The sequence below is a fragment of the Monodelphis domestica genome, chromosome 7, assembly GCF_027887165.1.
Source record: "Monodelphis domestica isolate mMonDom1 chromosome 7, mMonDom1.pri, whole genome shotgun sequence".
NCBI lineage: Eukaryota > Metazoa > Chordata > Mammalia > Didelphimorphia > Didelphidae > Monodelphis > Monodelphis domestica.
Genome location: NC_077233.1, coordinates 177501 through 196017, shown reverse-complemented (window position 1 = coordinate 196017; position 18517 = coordinate 177501). Strand labels below are relative to the sequence as shown.

General features: G+C 63.1%; 1 protein-coding gene across 1 annotated transcript in view; it reads right to left on the bottom strand.

Moving 5' to 3' along the window:
- CALCR (calcitonin receptor) overlaps nucleotides 1-18517 on the bottom strand; it is a 68716-nt gene that overhangs the window by 7110 nt on the left and 43089 nt on the right. Inside the window, exons 4-10 of the mRNA XM_056803994.1 lie at nucleotides 16465-16575; nucleotides 13437-13549; nucleotides 11989-12080; nucleotides 9291-9417; nucleotides 1897-2050; nucleotides 1744-1804; nucleotides 1588-1654 (exon numbers count right to left, since the gene is read on the bottom strand). Coding sequence (XP_056659972.1) covers nucleotides 1588-1654; nucleotides 1744-1804; nucleotides 1897-2050; nucleotides 9291-9417; nucleotides 11989-12080; nucleotides 13437-13549; nucleotides 16465-16575 — 725 coding nt within the window. The remainder of the gene's footprint in view (nucleotides 1-1587; nucleotides 1655-1743; nucleotides 1805-1896; nucleotides 2051-9290; nucleotides 9418-11988; nucleotides 12081-13436; nucleotides 13550-16464; nucleotides 16576-18517) is intronic.

The following is an 18517-nucleotide window of genomic DNA, read 5'->3' as shown; positions in this document are numbered from 1 at the left end:
GGACCCACTAGGACACAGTCTCTCTTCTCATAGGAATGAATGGGGTGACCCTGGGTGAGTCACTTCTCCGGGGCCCAGCCCCTGCTGCTCTGCTGCGTTGGGACTAGGCACAGCATTCACTCTAGGACAACAGGCGAAGGGTTAAAGGAGGGAATGGATGATCCTGAACCCCAGAGCGCATCTGGGCAAGTGTAGAAGCTTCAACAGCTTAAACCCTTTGGATTGCTGGGGTTTGCGTGGCCTCCCCCATGGTGGACAGGTGAGGGAGGGAGGGGGAGGGGAGGGGAGAGCCAGCCAGCAGGGAAGCAGAGCACAAGCAGGAGGCTGCTCTGCAGGTGGCTCTCAGGGCACTGGCTGAGGTGCTGATGTCTCGCTGGTGACTGTGCACCATTCCATCAATAGCCTCCTCGTGGAGAGGGCTCTGGGCCCTCCTGGAGGGAAAGTCCTCAATTCCAGAAGCTGTGAAGCCAGGAGAGGGTGAGGCCAGGGTCCGAGGGCCTCCAGGGGCTCCCGGGGAAGGCTGGAAAGGGAGGGGGGGTCGGCCTAAGGGCCAGTCACTGCTGCCATAAAGGTCAGGTCCTTGGCTACTCCGCAGGCCTGGGAATGGTCCAGCTGTCTACAGCCAGACGGCCATTCAAGTCCCCACCAAGTGACAGGCTCTGGGCTAGCCCTGAGGATACAAAAAGAAGCAAAAGAGCTCATGGTCTCATGGTCTCATGGGCGAGTCAGCCAGCAAGCACAGCCACCTTTGGGACGAACGGGAGATGAGGGATGGAGGGAGGCCCTGGAATGACGGGGGTGGGGAAGGCTTCCTGGAGGAGGTGGGATTTTAGTTGGGACTTAAAGGAAGGTGGGGAGGTCAGTCGGTGGAGTGGAGGCAGTAGAGCTTTCTGCACAGAGATGAAGGCTCTGGGAGGCCAGGGTCATTGGGCTGAAGAGGTGTAAGAAGGGGTTGGGCTGTGAAGGGCTGTGAATGCCAGACAAGCCTTTTGCCTTTGAACCCGGAGGAGACTGGACTCTGCTGGATGGAGAAAGGGTGGGAGGGGAAGGGCCAGAGCAGCAGGCAGGGAGAGGGGGGCCTCCAGGAGAAATGCTGCAGGCTGGGGGGTGGCGGGAGAGAGATCGAGGCGCCGGCCCAGGTAGCTGGGAAGGGGGGGGGGTCCGGGGAGGGAGCCTGGCCAGTGAAGAGGCCTGAAGGGCAGGCGGAGAGCAGAGATGCTGAGCATCAGCAGCGAAGCAGGGAGGCCGAGGAGAGGAGGCCCTGGGCCGGGAGCCAGGAAAGACAGACCGAGGGGGGAGGGACAGAAATGGGGACAAGAGAGCCCCAGCGGGGGACGAAGCCCGTGGCTGGGGGCCGGCCGGCAAGGAAGCCCCAAGCCAGGGGACAGCCAGCTCTGTCCCGCCTCTCCAGGAAGTCCAGGAGGATCCCCGGACCCTGCTCAGAGCCCCTGTGATGGGCCAGGACCGCCCGGGCTCCGGCCCCCTGTAGCAGGTGTCTAGATGGGCCTCCGGAGCCCTCGGGGCACCCCCTTCTGGAGGCCGGGCCCCCCCGGGGGCCTGTGGGTGGTGCGGAGAAGCCGGGCTCACCAGCAGCGCCGCCATGATGGGCGCGTGCACGATGTAGAGCAGGTGGGTGTCCACGCTCATCCAGCAGCTGCGGGGGAGAAGCACAGAGTGAGGCCCGAGGCCGGCCCGAGCGGCCGCGCCGGGCAGGGGTCAGCGGTCAGCCGATGGGCCTCTTACTTGTCGTCGAAGAAGCTGGCTCTGGAGGCAGCGTGGATGCAGGCGGGGATCAGCGGGAAGCCTGGGCAGGAGGAGACGAGCCGCTTAGGGGCCCCCCAAGGGCGGGGCCTGGGCCGAGGCTCCGCCCCCCCCCCCCCCCCCCCCCGCACCTACCCCAGCCCAGGAGGTAGTAGCAGAGCAGCCGCTGCTCCTGGGCGAACACGGCCACCACGATGAGCGCGTGCAGGTAGATGCCTTCGCAGAGCATCCAGAAGTAGTTGCAGCCCATCATGTACTGGTGGAAGAACTGCAGGACTTTGCAGCCAACCTGGAGGGCAGGACCGGAGAGCCTTCAGGGGGAGACTGGCGGGGAGCCCCCCCGGGGCGCCCCTGCCCAGCCCCCCGAGCCCCCAGTGCACCCCTGCCCAGCCCCCCGAGCCCCCAGTGCCCCTGCCCAGCCCCCCGAGCCCCCGGGGCACCCCTGCCCAGCCCCCCCAACCCCCCCCCTGTGCCCCTGCCCAGCCCTCCCGCCCCGACCCTGCCCCTGCCCAGCCCCCCGAGCCCCTGGGGCGCCACGTCTGGCCAGCCACATGAGGAGACGCCCAAAGGGGCCGACCCCTCGCCCAGGGTGGGAGCCGGAGGATCCTCGTCCTGGCCCAGGCTGCGCTCGCTCCCTGGGGTGGTGCTCGCGTGCTGTGGCGCGAGGCTGGGAAGCAACAGATCCCGGCACAGATGCTGGGGGCAGGGAGCCCCCCGAGTTCAGGACTGGTGCTTTGGGGGACGCTTGTGGCCCCCACATGTGCCCTGATTCAGAGTTCATTACAGGCTTCGGATCCATCCTGGGCATTTGGGTTCGAAGGTTAAGCCGGCCGGCCCAAGCCAGGGAAGGGGTTGCCACCAGAGCCCCCCCCCAATAAAGTTAGGCCTGGAGGCGGTCTGAGTCCTTCTTGGGAAAGAAGTTGAGAATGACTCCCCACAGGCCCAGCTCCGCGCAGCACTCGAACCCGGGCCTCACAGGCCAGCCGGAATCGCCCCGGGGATGGGCCCAGAAGCAGCGGCGGCCCCGCTCGGGCTGCTCGGGATGAATTCTGGGGTTGCCGGCCCTGCGGGCCCCCTCCATGTCATCAGCCGCGTCCACATGGCAGGAAGCGGCTTCACGAAGACCCCGCGGGGACTCGGCCACCCCCGCCGGCGCTGCGGCTGCCTGAGGCGGGAGGTGCTTGTCCGGCGCCCACCGGGTGCTCCGCGGCCAGCGCTGACCCGCCCGGACCACAGAAGAGCGACTCGATGGGGCTCGTCACTGGTGGCGGCCGGCGGATGGGCACCTCGCCATGGAGAGCCGCCGCCGCGTCCGCCATCCTGGTCATCGCCATCCCCGCGTTCCCCGAGTGCCCAGCAGGCGCGCAGAGGCGTAGCCGGCCGGCCGGGAGGATCGAAGGTCTTTAGTGGTCCGACAAGGCGACAGGAATCGAGCCATGAGGAAGAAAAGGCGCCCCCCGCCCCCCCCCCCCAGCTCTGCCCTCCGGTACGTGCAGGCTTGGCCTGCGAGGGGTGAACATCGGGAAGAGATTCGCTTAGTGACCGTCTGGAGAACTTCCAAGAATCGGTGCTGTTCAGGGTGAGGGGGGGGCCACGGAGGGATGGAGGGACAGAGGGACGGAGGGACAGAGGGACGGAGGGACGGAGAGACAGAGGGACGGAGGGACAGAGGGACGGAGAGATGGAGGGACAGAGAGACGGAGGGACAGAGGGACAGAGGGACGGAGAGACAGAAGGGACAGAGGGACGGGGAGATGGAGAGATGGAGGGACAGAGGGACAGAGAGATGGAGAGACGGAGGGACAGAGAGACAGAGGGACGGAGGGACAGAGAGACAGAGGGACGGAGAGACGGAGGATGGAGAGACGGAGGGGCCACAGAGGGATGGAGAGATGGAGGGACAGAGAGACAGAGGGACGGAGGGACAGAGAGACAGAGGGACGGAGAGACGGAGGGGCCACAGAGGGATGGAGAGATGGAGGGACAGAGGGACAGAGGGACGGAGGGACAGAGGGACGGAGGGACAGAGAGACGGAGGGAAGGAGGGACAGAGAGATGGAGAGACGGAGGGACAGAGAGACAGAGGGACGGAGGGACAGAGAGACAGAGGACGGAGAGACGGAGGGATGGAGAGACGGAGGGGCCACAGAGGGATGGAGAGATGGAGGGACAGAGGGACAGAGGGACGGAGGGACAGAGAGACGGAGGGAAGGAGGGACAGAGAGATGGAGAGACGGAGGGACAGAGAGACAGAGGGACAGAGAGACAGAGGGACGGAGGGACAGAGGGACGGAGAGATGGAGGGATGGAGAGACGGAGGGACGGAGAGATGGAGGGACAGAGAGACGGAGGGACAGAGAGACGAGGGATGGAGGGACGGAGGGACCACAGAGGGACAGAGGGACCACAGACCACCCATATTTCAAAGAGAACCAACAGCAAGACCCGAGTATGTGCAGGAAGCCCAGAGTGCTCCCTCCTGAGTCATCCTCAGTCTTTCCGGCACATCCTTCACACGGATGGCTGCCCAGTGGATATTGCTACATCACAGACCTGACTCTGCTCAACCACCTTCAGTTGCTCCCTTTCGCCCCCAGGTAGGGCTAGAAACCCTCCACAGGCTCCCGTTCTCTGCTAGCAGACTGGAAGCACCCTGGTGCTTTGGTGTGGCCTTTGTACGTGCCTTAAACATAGCTGCTGCTATTAAGCCACGAATGTGTGTTGGACGAAATAAAAAAGTACAAAACCTTAAATCAAAAAAGAGGAAAAAGCATCAAATCAAGGCTCGGGAAAAGAAATCAGGAATGGGGCAGCTTGGGAGCTCCAGGCTCGGAGTCAGGTGACCCCTATCCTTCTGTCCCAGATTGAAACTAAGGCAGAAGGTCAGGTTTTAGAAAGGAAATGAAGGACGTGATGAATGAATTCCCAAGGAAAAGTCTCCTGGCCCAGACAGACCCACAGGTCAATCCATGAAACACCAAGAACCGCGGAGCCTCTGGAATGTCAGCCATTCACAGACAGAAAGAGAGAAGCTCTTTGTCAGCCTTCTGTGAGATCACGAGGACGATCCTGATGCACAAACTCGGTAGTGATAGAACAGAGAAAGAAAACTACAGGCATATTACTAATGTCTACCTATACTATGTAATGAGTGCATGTTAATAATGAATACTAATGACGCCAACAAGGCATTATTAGCAGAGTGGCTGCATATTCAGAAATATTCTGTTGTGGAGAATGCCCAGAAGTGACCATGGAGCAGGCGGGAGAAGTCCAAGAGAGCACTCGAGGAGAGGACGATTTCAATCCAAGAAAGTCAGTGGGCTTTACTGGGCCTCCGTTTCCTTGTCTGTAAAATGTAGAGCTCATATTAGATGACTCCAGTTATAAATGTTTGAAGTACTTAAGAAATCGATGAAGATACTTGGCCCAATTCCTGACAAAAACAAATCCCACCCCAATATCAGTATATAGTGTTGACGATACCCTGTGCTCATTACCTGAAACCCCCTCGGTGACCCACGCGATCGGAAGCCCAGACGTGTCTACACTCCTCAGAAGACACCACTGGCTCCCTTTCAGGGGCAGGATCAGACATCAATTCCCCCATCTGGCTTCCCAAGCCCTCTCCAACCGGCTCCTTCCCACTTTTCCAGTCCACATCCTCACCTATGTATGACATTCTGTCTCCTAAGAGCCTCCCCAGGAGAGCCTTTCCTATGAGATGGCCCCTGCGCCTGCCTGCCCCTCTCTCTCTCTCTCTCTCTCCCTCTCCCTCTCTCTCTCTGTCCCTCTGTCTCTGCCTCTGCCGCCCTAGCTTGCACACATCATCATGGCTGCTTTGGTGCTTCCTTTGGGCATTTCCTGGGAAATGGAAGCTTTTCTGCCTCACAAATCCCACTGAGGTCAGCCAGGAAGTCGGCCGGCTGCCCTGGGAGAACTGAAGGTTGACGACAAAGAACAGACACGTTGCTGGTTTGGAGGACATCGAGCACAAGAAGGAAATGCCATGAAGGTCTCCCAGCCCGGTGAGGAGCACCACATGGAACCTCGCGTTGGGGCGGTCGAGGGAAGCTCCTGTGTTGCTCCCCAGACGTATCTTTGGGGGGCACCCAGCAGCGCAGAGAGCCCATTTCCCATGCGTGTGTTCTGTCTTTCTTGGAGCTCCAGCTCCTCCCCCTCCTCTTTCCCCTCCCGAGCCTGATCCCCAGGACGGCTGGTGCCGATGGAGGCTTTGCACGTGCAGTCACGGAAGACACGCGCATGTGGGTTATTTGGTGGGAAGAAGTGAGACCAGCTGAAGAGAAGTGGAGACACGGCGACGTCCAGCGTGCTGTGGTCTGCGGGAGGTGGATGGTGTTTCCGTGGCCCTCGAGCCCCCACCCTCCAGCAGTGGCTGCATGCACGCCCACTCAGGCACGTCCTTCCAGGTCTTTGTGAGTTCTTCCTGCTCACAAGTGTGACTCCATCTCCATCCCACAGCTAGTTCTGGTCATTCCCCAATGGACAGCTCCAAAGGGAGCTGCTGGGAGCAGGCTCCTTGCCCCCAGCTCCCATCTCTTTGGGGTTCAGACCCAGAAGTCATGTGAGGCACCATCCTAGGATCTGTCTAAAGTATGTCATGTCCGGTGGATGAAGAGCCGGGAGCTCCGGGGTTCCCATCAGGCCGCTGGGTGACCCTGGCCAAGTCCCTTCCCCCCACTGCCTCCTCTTCTGCAGTGGAGCCAATACGTGGTCGTGATTCCAAGGGGGAAGCAGGAGAGCCTCTGGCTGCCTGCATCATTGCCAAACAGCGACTGGGACTCATGAGCCCAGCAATTACTGTGCAGTGCTTTAGGCCTCTGGGTCACGCTGGTCTCTCCTGAGTTTTTCCAGATCCCCGGAACATGGAAACACTGCAGAGCTGCTGGGGCTGGGGCTTCCTTTGTTCCCAGTATTCTCGGCAGGGCATTTCAGGAGGCAGCAGAGGACAAGCGCTGCACGCTTCCTGGTGGAGCCAACGGCAGCACGAGAGCGGCAGAGGACAAGCGCTGCACGTCGTCTCCCTTCCTGATGGAGCCAACGGCAGCGTGAGAGCGGCAGAGGACAAGCGCTGCACGTCGTCTCCCTGGTGGAGCCAATGGCAGCACAAGAGTGGCAGAGGACAAGCGCTGCACGTCGTCTCCCTGATGGAGCCAACGACAGCGCGAGAGCGGCAGAGGACAAGCGCTGCACGTCGTCTCCCTGATGGAGCCAACGACAGCGCGAGAGCGGCAGAGGACAAGCGCTGCACGTCGTCTCCCTGATGGAGCCAACGACAGCGCGAGAGCGGCAGAGGACAAGCGCTGCACGTCGTCTCCCTTCCTGATGGAGCCAACGACAGCGCGAGAGCGGCAGAGGACAAGCGCTGCACGTCGTCTCCCTGATGGAGCCAACGGCAGCGTGAGAGCGGCAGAGGACAAGCGCTGCACGTCGTCTCCCTGGTGGAGCCAATGGCAGCACAAGAGTGGCAGAGGACAAGCGCTGCACGTCGTCTCCCTGATGGAGCCAACGACAGCGCGAGAGCGGCAGAGGACAAGCGCTGCACGTCGTCTCCCTGATGGAGCCAACGACAGCGCGAGAGCGGCAGAGGACAAGCGCTGCACGTCGTCTCCCTGATGGAGCCAACGACAGCGCGAGAGCGGCAGAGGACAAGCGCTGCACGTCGTCTCCCTTCCTGATGGAGCCAACGACAGCGCGAGAGCGGCAGAGGACAAGCGCTGCACGTCGTCTCCCTGATGGAGCCAACGGCAGCGTGAGAGCGGCAGAGGACAAGCGCTGCACGTCGTCTCCCTGGTGGAGCCAACGGCAGCGCGAGAGCGGCAGAGGACAAGTGCTGCACGTCGTCTTCCTTCCTGGTGGAGCCAGCATCAGGAAGCAGTAGAGGACAAGCGCTGCACGTCGTCTCCCTTCCTGGTGGAGCCAACATCAGGAGGCAGCAGAGGACAAGCGTTGCTGCACGTCGTCGTCTCCCTTCCTGGTGGAGCCAACAGCAGCGCAAGAGCGGCAGAAGAGCGGGCAGAAGAGCGGACAGACGGGATAGTCGGTGGAAGCGCCCAAGGCCATGCCTGGGACCCGGTGGGGCCCTCCCCCAGCATGAGCTTCCACTATTTTGCAGCAGGAAAAAGTGGAAAGAGAAACCCTTTAAAGGGACGGAATGCCTCAAACATCTGACCACGACTTCCAAGGCAACGTCACTCCTTGCCGGCCGCACCCAGGCTTTCTCTTCTCCCACTGCTCGGCACACAGTAGGCACTTAATAAACGCTTGTTCTTGTTGTCCTCATGTCCTAAGAACAATGACATGAAGGCCTAAAAGGTTGAGAATGTGAAGGGGAAGGTTGGAGTGGAGATGGGCACGAGCAGACTGACCTCACTCTCTCACGAGCCAGGAATGGCCTGATTTTGCTTGGACCGGATGAACGACAGCAAAGGAACTCCTTGAAACAGATTAGAGAAGCGAGACCCGGACACAGACACACACAGCAGGCCCGAGAACGCCAACTCCTCGAGCCGCCAGTGGGAACGACCTGGTGGGTGGCTCCTCCCGCCACAGGCGCTACAAGAGCCAGCGCGCCCCGTGCATGGACAAGAGCAAATGTAGCTGGGACATCCCCTGAGCAAATGAAAGGACGACGCACTGCACAGAAGAGCACGTTTCGAGTCCTTCTGTACAGCTGGACCCCACCATCTTCTACGGCCACTTTCGAGGTCAACAACCCACAAAACCTTGTAGGAGGCCGCTCCGACGGATTGTCTCGTCCAGGTGGGGGAAGATGTTATTTTTACCGTACCCAGGAGGTATGGTGAAAAGACAATTTCAGTGCCCTCTAGCAGGCCTAATGCACAGGCATTTGCACAAATAAAATCATAGTAAACAAAATATTTGCATGGTGCATCTCTGATAAAACCCTCCAGGCGAGTGATGGCGACCCTTCTAGAGCCCGAGTGCCCAAGTGGCAACCCTCGCGCTCCCATTGGGCTGCTGGGCAGAGGGGTGGGGGATGGGAGAGATGTCCTCAGGCATGCATGGAGAGGGGGAGGGGAGCAGCACGTGTGCCCTAGGTTCACCGACAGGGCTCTAGGTGACTGACACACATCCGAACAAACGAGCCTTTCTCCAAAAGCCATGAGCCCCTGATAGGAAGTTGTTGGCACCTGTCGACAACGATCAAGCGATCAACAACCCTGTGACGCACTCCCGTGCAAATGAAAATAATCCGGACACGCCAAGACTGCGAGACAAACGGTGTCCCGCTGGAGGAGCTGGGAGGGCGGGTGGCTCGCACTGCTGTGGAAATGGCATCCGCCTAACCTTCCCGGAGAGGGGACGCCCCCAAGGGCTCTAGAGGGCATGGGGGGGGCGGGGGTGTTTTCTCTGCTTTGCTCTGCCAGGGCAGACACGGATGGCGGCTTGGAGAGAACCGCCCGGGTCTGGGGCAGCTTCCAAGGGCAGGGAGGGCCTGTCGGGGCACCACCCCAAAGGGAGAGGGGAGACGCGCTCATGCTTACGGGGTCTCCCTTCACGAGCTCGGGGTTGGGCACGACTGCGACCAGGTGCAGGATGGTGAACAGGGAGTTGAGCACGTAGGAGGAGAACAGGTTCTTGTGCAGGGTGACCCTCTGGCAGCTGAGGCTCCTGAAAGAGGCAAGAGCAGAGCGTCCGGGTTCGAGTCTCGGCCTCCCCTCCCAGGTGTGGCCCAGGGGGCCCTCAGATGAAGGCGGAACCCCAGCCTAGGTGGCACCGAGGGGAGACTCCGCCCTTCTCCGGGGAGGGTCTGTGGAGGCCTCGGAAGGCCCCGCCCTGGAAAGCTCGAACCCGAACCCCTGCTGCTGCTCGTGCTGACCCGCAGGCGACCCCCTGCCCCTCTCCGGGCTGCCGGATGTCCAGGGTCTCTTCGAGGAACACATCAGGGGAGGTGCGTGTGCGTGTGCGTGTGCGTGCACACGTCTGAGGCTGGCCCTAGGAGGCTTCGGAGGGCCGCGACTCCAAGCGGTCCAGACTTCGCATCCCTCTGGATGGGGCGGCACGGGGGGGGGGGGGGGGGAGTGGGGGGGGGGGGCTGGCGAGAGGGGAAGACGCTCAGCCGCTTGGCTCGTCCCCCTGAGGCGTTCCCAGGAGGCCTCGCCGAGGGGTCGCAGCGCTGGCGTCTGAGGAAGGGCACGAGTTCGGGTCTTGGTGCCTCGCCCAGAACTCGAACCCTGCGCCCTGGAACAACAGGAGCTCTTTGGCCCAGCCCCACCCTGCCAGGACAGACAGCCAGCTCCGGGCCACGCTCGAGGCTAGGGCGCAGCAGGGGGGCGCGGCTTCCCACGCTCCCGGCCTTGTGCATGCCCCCCCCAGCTCTCCGAGGCAGGAGGGGAGGGGCTCCGGGCCGCCCCCCCATGCTCCGCTCAGCCTCAGTCTCCCCTGGGGAGTCCCAGCGGCTGGATGGAATCGTCCCCGGGAAGCCCTTTCCCAGCCCAGCCCGAAGGCAGCCGCAGCAGGTACAGGCTGCATTGGGAGAGCAGGGGAAGCCCTGGATGGATGATGAGCGAGCGCCGTCGGCATCGTCCCCTGGGCCGGGCCCTCGCCAGCAGGTGGCTTCTGGAGCCAAAGGCGCCCTCTCTGGGGGGGGGGGGGCGTAGGCTGGGAGACCCCCCACCCCCACCCCCACCCCGCCGGCCACGACCCCACCCTGGAGCCAGCACGAGGCTTGGGATGGCCTCGGCCCGCAGAGCTGCTCAGGGGGGGCAGCCTCTTCCCAGGCGGCCCAAGAACCTCGAGATGCCAGCCTCCCCAGGATCGTGGGCGAGGGTGCCCGAGTGCTGCCAGGCAGGGACGGTGTCAGACCAGGAGCTGGGCCGGCGGGGCACGCTTTGGATATTGACCGTCTGGCCTGGCACGCCGGGGCTCCTGTCAGAGCCGGGCAGACGAGCTAGAACGTGCACTATATGCAATGGACACAGCCAGTATACAATGTAGCGTGTGTGTGGTCCCAAGCAACAATGTAGCGACTAATGTGTCTACAATGTAACCCCTGTGGGAGGCGCCAACCCTCCCCCACCCTCTGACCAGACTCACTGAAGAGTGGCTCATTGGAACCAAGGTGAGATTTGAACCCAGGACCCCTGTCTACGCCTTGCCCTCCATCCACCGAGTCATCAGGAGGCTTTATTGTCCGCGCCTCAGCCACAAGTGCACAACTGGCTGAGTGGGGAGAGCCTGTGACTGGCAGACGGCCCCTCGGGGCCATGCGCCAACCAGGAAGATCCCCAGCGCCCCCCCCAGGTGGCGACGCCAAGGGCTGGGCAGCCCGGCCATTCTCTAGCTCCGTAGCTAGCGTCCGCCCGCGGGGGCTCCCCTTCGGGTCTCGGGGGCTCCCCTTCGGGTCTCGGGGGCTCCCCTTCGGGTCTCAGGGGGCCTCCTTCCTTGTACCCCGTGTGCCCACGGGCGCTTCCCCTCCCTCCGCTGACGGAAGGACAGGCTGGCAGACGGGCACGTGGGGACCCGGCGGCCTCGGGGGGCCCAGCACTGCCCGCTGCCTCCACTGCAGCGAGGGCCTGCCTGGGGGGAGCAGGAAGCCTGGCGGCGCCAAGCTGGGGGGGGGAGGGGGCTCCCGCCCTCCATCCCTACCCCTTGGGCCCTGCTCTGAGGTTTGGCCGGTGCCCGGCCAGAGGACAAGGGTGCGGGCCCAGGGTGGCCCCAGGGGGGCTCCGGCACCCTCTGTGTGGCTGGATGTGGAGGGCTCCAAAGAGCAAATGCAAGTCTGTGGCTCCTGGGCGGCTCAGTGGGCGGGGACAGGCCTGAGCCAGGCGGTCTTGGGTTCAAATCTGGCCTCAGACGTGGGTGCCCCGACTTGTGTTCTGGTGTAGGGACGCCCCGACTCCAGCCCGGCTGCGCACCGGAGTTCATCGGAGCCGTCAATGCGTCGGGTCGTTGGCTTTACGGAGTGACCCTCCGTCCTGGGGCGGCCGTGCGGCACCCGCCTTTGGGAGGCGGAAGCTCTCCCCGAAGCGCAAGCAGCAAGGTGCAGGCTGGGCCTGCCCGGCCTACGTGCCTCTTCCCTCCGCGGTGCCCGCCGGATAGGGAAAGCCAGAGCTTTTCCTGGGAAGCCTTTGCGAGGGGCCCCATTCCAGGATGTGGGAAAGGCTCTCCCACCCCTCCCCCATCTCCTCACTGTCTCCGCCCCCTCCAGACGCCCCGCCCCCGCCCCGCCCAGGTACTCACTTGAAATAGCACAAGATGCCCAGGGAGGCCAGCAGGGAGGCGAGGGACAAGCCGTGGCCCACGACGGCCATGTAGTAGAGGACGAAGGCCGCCTGCGAGAGGAGAAGCGAAGCGTCACGAGGCAGCCCCAGCCCGGCCCCCCCAGAAGAAGGGAGGCGGCAGAGCCTGGGCTGTGGCCTTGGCCCGGCCTCCTCTCAGCTGTTCTTCATTAAGCCCCGTTTGGTTCCGCCAAAGGGGCCTCGATTTATTTCTTCCTGCATTCTTGGCGGCCTCTCCGGGCTTACGGCAGCTTCGGCCCAGCCTGGTGCTCCCTCCCAGCCTCCTCCCCCCTCTGGGAAGCCAGGGCCCGGCGGGGGCTCCGAGGCTCAAGGCCAGCCCCCCCAGCCCCCTGTGTGCCCTGGAGAGGCTGGGCCCGGGGAGAGCCCCCCAAAGAGCCACAGCCGGGCCGAGAGCCCCCCCTCAATGAGCCACGGCAGGGCCAGGGGAGAGCCCCCCCAATGAGCCACAGCCGGGCCCGAGAGCCCCCCCAATGAGCCACAGCCGGCCCGAGAGCCCCCCCAATGAGCCACGGCAGGGCCAGGGGAGAGCCCCCCCAATGAGCCACAGCCGGGCCCGAGAGCCCCCCCAATGAGCCACAGCCGGCCCGAGAGCCCCCCTCAATGAGCCACGGCAGGGCCAGGGGAGAGCCCCCCCAATGAGCCACAGCCGGGCCCGAGAGCCCCCCCAATGAGCCACGGCCGGGCCCGAGAGCCCCCCTCAATGAGCCACGGCAGGGCCCGAGAGCCCCCCTCCTGCCAGGCCAAGTCCACTCCCTTCTCCCTTCCCTCCCGGGGCGCACTCGCCCCCGCCCCCCGCCATAGGTCCCCTCCCCCTTGGCCCACCCAGCGGACTCCACCGGCTCCCTGACACGTGAAGGAGGAGTGGCTGGGATGTCTGTGGAGGCTGCACAGCCTTCACCCCCGGCCTCTCTTCCTCCATGTCCCCCCCTCCCCTGGCCTCCTGCTCTTCCTTACCCGCTGCACTCTCCAGCCCAAGCCGAGCCCCCGAGCCTCCTTTCTCTGGGGAGCCTCGACCAGCCCACTGGAAAAGCAGCCCCACGTGGCCCTCCCCCCCACGAGCCCCACCCCTGACCACGAGCCCCACCCCTGACCATGTGCCCCACCCCTGACCAGATCCCCCCCACTGCGGGTCAGGGAAGCCTCAATAACCCGAGCCCCCGCATGTTGGGGTCATCTGGGGTCAGGAGGTTCTCCTTCTTCTGGATCAGAACCCCCCCCCCCCCCCCCCCCGGGCGGCTCCTGGATTGTCCAGGAAAGCCTGAGGACTTCGGTGCCGAGTGCGAGGGTCAGCGCGGCCCGGTGGGGAGGGAGCCCGGGGAGCCCCTGGGCAGAGGGAGGGCAGCCAGAACCCGGCGGGGACCCTGCGGGCGGACCCGAGCCGGGGCTCACCTTCAGCTTCTCCGAGGTGAAGGAGTTGCACAGGGTGTAGTTGGACCACGTGCGGTTACTCTCTGGGTGCCGGAACCAGTTCCCGTGCTCGTCGCAGTACTTGGAGGCCTGCTCTGTGGAAGGAAGCGCGCTGTTAGCAGGGCGGCGTGGGAAGGGGAAACTGAGGCAGCCCAGGGGCATCAGCAGCATGGACAGCGCCCGGGCGCCCAATCACCTGCCTCTCTGGCCTTGTCTGGGAGGGTTCAGCGGGTGCTCCTCCCTCCTGGGGCTCAGTAGGGGAACAGTGCAGGGAGACCTTGGCTCTGTCTTGTGAAGATGGGATTCACTCTCCCCACTCCTTTTTAGATTTCGTCACCAGAAGCGTAAACATCCCACTTAATTGCTGAGTGGAGAGGTCTGTGACCAATCAGGACCCACTGCCTGCCCCCTGGGCTGTCCTAAGCGCAAGCACAGCTGTGATTGGTCCACGTAAAGGGGAAGGCAGGCACAGGAAGTGATGACAGGAAGGTCTTTAAAAACGCCCACAACTTCCTGTGACGAGGCTGTCTTTCGCCTGGAACTGGGCACTGGAGGCCCCGGACTGCGTCTGTTTCCCTCTGGGCTACCACGTGGGGGCGTGGAAAAGGCCGACTCCCTTCCCTGGCTTCCCGGAGGGGCCCCTCGTGGCTGGAACCCTTGTTGAGTGACCCCAGAGTCAAGGCAGGGCCGGTCTCTTCCTCTGCCCTCTTCCTCCCTCATTCTGGCCACCACTCGGATGCATTTAGGCTGAGCCTCTGTTTTTAGCCCTGCGTCCAGTCTGGCTCCCAGCCCTGGAGGAGGCCTCTTTGTGGGAAGGACGGGGACCCCCAACCCCCATCTGACAGGAAAGGGGAGGGGAGGGGCTTGTTGCATCACACTCCTGGGCTCTTTCAGCTGCCCTGCTCAGCCCTGGGCTTCACTCTTAACGGGCACAGGCCCGGCGTGGGGAGGACCAGGGCTCAAATCTGCCCTGGGACATTTCCTAGCTGGGTGACCCTGGGCAAGTCACTGCACCCTGCTTGCCTCTGACTTGGTACTAAGACCGAAAGTCTGGGTTAAAGAGCCTGCCCAGAGGAGGCCTTGGGAGGCCCGGCTGGCAAGTGCTAGTTCTCGTCTCGGGACTTTACTGGGCGCCTCTTGGCTCAGGGGCCGGGAGACCCCGGGGTGCCCCTCCCAGGTCTTCTTCATGCGGGTGGGCGGCCCCTCAGGACCACTTTCCGAAGTGGCAGCCGGGCCCACCGAGGCACCGGATCCGTGACTCCTCGGAGCGAGCGGGGCCCTCTGGCGCTGTTGGGGGGCTGAAGGGAGGCTGGAATCGCCTCCCTACACGCCACAAAAGCGGTCGGAAGGCCGAGGCTTCAGGGAGGAACCTGGGGCCGACCGCGCAGCTGCTGGCGAGGCAGCCTGGAGCAAGATGCCCGGCCTGGGCTGTGCTGAGGGCACCCGGGCACCTTTGCCCCCCGCCTCACATTCCACTGGAGGAAGCGGGTCAGAGGGGATGAGGCCTTCCTCCCGGGGAGGCCCAGGCTGCCGGCACAGAGAGAGAAGCCTGGTTCTCTGGGTCGGGGTGAGGCCAAGGCTGGCCCTCCCTTCCCAGCTCCAGAGCAGGCCAGAGTTTGGCTCTCACCTCCCTTTGCCTTAGGTCAAAGGAACCTGGAACCAGCCTTGGCTCCCTCTTGCTGACCCGTCCCTGATGATGCAAGCCACAGCCTCCCCGTGGTCTCCGGCCTTGGGCCAGGCCAGCCTCTGCCCATCTGCCCAAGCTGGCTTCCAAAAGTGATGATCTGATCCCCCCCATGGCTCCCTATTGTCTCCAAGATCCAACAAAAGCCTCCCTTGGCCCGGAGGCCAGCAAGTAAATCGGGATAGACAGGAAGCAATGAGAGTCCCAAATATGGCGAGCCAGCAGAGCGAGTCCCCAGGCGCCACCCTCAGCAGCCCAGGCAAATCCAGAAACTCTGGCAGGTTCCTGAGATGTCCTCAAGTTATTTGCGGGGCCCGAAACAGGATAAGGTGGTTGCGATCAGGAGGGTCAAAGACCCTCTTCTGCTGCTCAGCGGCAAAGTTTAATGATTTCAGGGAGTGTTTTCTGCAGAAAGTGACGGAGGCCAAGGGATTAGGGGAGCCTTTTGCCTCAGTTTACCTCACCGGAGTTTAGAGTTTTCTATAGGATAATGAATGCCCGAGCGTACATCTAGCCCAGATTCTCAGGGAAATGGTCGCTTCAGGGGTAGAACAAGGACAACCAGTGGTTGCCAGGGAGGGCTTAGAAAGGGGGTTTTGGGGGCCTCATGGGGTGCCTCGGCTTTTCCTGAGTGACGGCTGGGATGGGTCAGAGCTCGAGGCTGGAGAAAAAGGCTTCTAAGCGCAGGCGAGGAGCCCCATAATGGCGGCCGCTGCTGAGAAAAGCGGAGCAGCCCTCTGCCCTCGCCCTTTTGATTGGAGGAAGTTATTACGCTGCAAGCAGCCTCCTCATCTGGCCTGCTTCCTGCTTCCTGCTTCCTGCTTCCTGCTTCCTCTTCGTGGACGCGGCACCCGGGCAAACGTTGGCCCCTCCAGTTCCCTCGGTTGCTGCTGTTCTGGGTGTTTGCTGGAGCTTCGACCCAAGGCTGCTCTGAGGCACGTGATGAGCCTCATTCCAGGCACACGAGGGGCTGCTTGGAGCCCGCCGGGCCGCCTCAGCGTTTGCTCGGCCTCCCTCTCTGCTGCTCCCGGGAGCGCGCGAGGAGGACTGTGGGAAACCCGGCCTCTGGGCTGCCCAGGAAGGGTGTGGCTCGCCTGCTGGAGCCCCTCTGGCTGATGCTGGGTGGGCACAGCCCCTCCCCCCCCGGGAGAGCAGGCAGCTTCTGGAGGGTGTTGTCAGAGGGGGGACTTCAGGCCGAGCGCGAGCCAAAGAAGGCTCCGGCCGCCCAGCCAAGGCCTGCCTGGCTCGGAAGCCCCTCGAGTCTCTCCTGGCCGGGGAGGCTCCTGGTGGGTGCGCCGCCCCTCCCCCCGCCGTGCGGCGCCTCACCTGTGGGGTCGAAGTCGGGGAAGTAGTCGGGGCAGCCCTGCACGGCGAGCCTCCCGGCGGGCGTGTCGTCCCAGCACAGCCAGCCGTCCCAAGTGCGGTTGCAGAACAGACCTGGCCGGGCAAAGAGAGCACGTTGGGTGTGAGTGAGCGAGCGAGAGCCCCGGAGGGACGCCGGGAGCCAGCCGGACAAGCCCTGCCTGTGCCCGCCTGGCGCCGATCGCCACTTCCGTGTCTCCGGCGGGCAGAGGGCGCGGCGGCTTCCTGGGCCGGACGCCGGCTCGCCTTGGGCACCGGCGCGCACAGCAGGCGCTTACTTAAGGCTGGCGAGTTTCTGCTCTTTCTGAAGCCTGTCGGCGTCTCCCAACAGCGCCAGCCAGGGGGAGGGGCTGAGCTCGGGCCGCCGCGGCACCTTCCTCGAAGCACACCGACCCGCACTCGGGCGTCCAAGTGGGCGCCGTTTCCCAGCCTCCCCTCCGGCAGGGCCCACGTTGCTCCACTGCAGCGCGTGACTTGGGCGGGAGGGACCCCCCGACGCTGCCACTTCGCCAAGCCTGTCCGTGAGCCATCACGGAAGCCCGGCCCCTCTGACACGGATAGGACAACCCTCCGGAGCCCTCGACTGTCGCTTCACCTCCCCAAAGGCTCGCCATGATGGAGGGCGGCTCCGTGCTCTTGGACAAGTCCCAGGGAGCAGCGGGTCCATCCCAGGCAGGCTGGCAGAATAGAACCTGGCACCTCTTGGGAGGAGGCGGGGCCTTTGGATGGAGGCTCACATTCGGTGAGCAGGCAGGGGCTTTCTGCTCCGGGCCCTTTGTTCCATGCTGGGGAGGCCGAGCTATCCTATGGACCTCTAGGGCAGTGATGGCGAACCTTTTGGAGACCGAATGCCCAAATGGCAACTCTCACTCTGCGCATGAGCCCCCTCCCCCTGCCTTACCCCAGGCAGGGGAGGGAGGAAGTGCTCCCATTGGGCTGCTACACAGGTAATGGGAGAAAAGTCCTCAGGCATATGGGGGCGGGGGAGTCTTCCTCTCTGGCACATGTGCCATAGGTTGGCCAACACGGTTGCAGGTCGTCAGAAAACAATGTCCAACTCTCTTCTGGGCTCAGGGAAAATGGTACCCACCTCACTTTCACACCTCCTCCTCCTAGGGACCTGCTGCATCTCTGCCTCTCTCCCTCTGTCCCTCTCGGTCTCTGCTGTCCTTCCACCTGCCCCGTTACCTGCCTGTCTCTCTCTGGGTTATCCCTTTCCCCTCAGTACCTGGCTCGAGCCAGATTTGCAAGATTTGGTCCACCCGGGTTGGAAGACAAAAGGAAATAACTGGGAGCCACAAGTTAAAGTCTACAGAGGTGCCGCCCACATCCACATATGGGCCCAGGGTGTGCTCTATCCCATTAATGGGGGCCTTGTGTTTTGTGGCTGGTGGCCAGCCACGGCCGCCCAGGCAAGAGAGAAGGCTCGTGCCTCCCACTGCCTCTTGGCAGGAGCTTCCCCTTCCAAGGCACCAGTTAGCAGAAGACTACGGGCGCAGGCACAGCCAACTCGGGAGGCCTCAGCTGCCCTGCTTCCCTCCAGCATGTCCACTTGGGTTTGTAAAGGTTGAATTTAGTGGTTGAACTTAAATGATATGGAATAACGTGGTCGCCAAAATGATTACAGTGAAGTTCCCTCGAAGACTATCTCCAGGAGACTCAAGTTTAGGGCCCTCTCCCAGCCCAAGGATTTCGTGGCTTTTATGGTGGCTCCTCGTCTCCTCCCCTCTTCACAGGGGTCAATTACAGCTTCCAAATTGTCCAGTCCTGCCCAGGGGCTGTGTCTGTGGGAGCCAGTTCTCACCCTCTGGGGGGTGTGTGAATGCTCACCGAGATGGTTCACAGCTTCTGAGGGCATGAACTCCTGGGTGAACTCTTCCAACCACTCACAAGGTTCTGGCTGGTTAATGAAAGGGTGGAGCTTTCCAAGCATCTTGCTGGCTTCTCACCTAGCCCCAAGTAGGTGTGAATTCACCAAGTGGTTTGTGAGCTCATCCACCTGGTTCAAGCTTGGCTT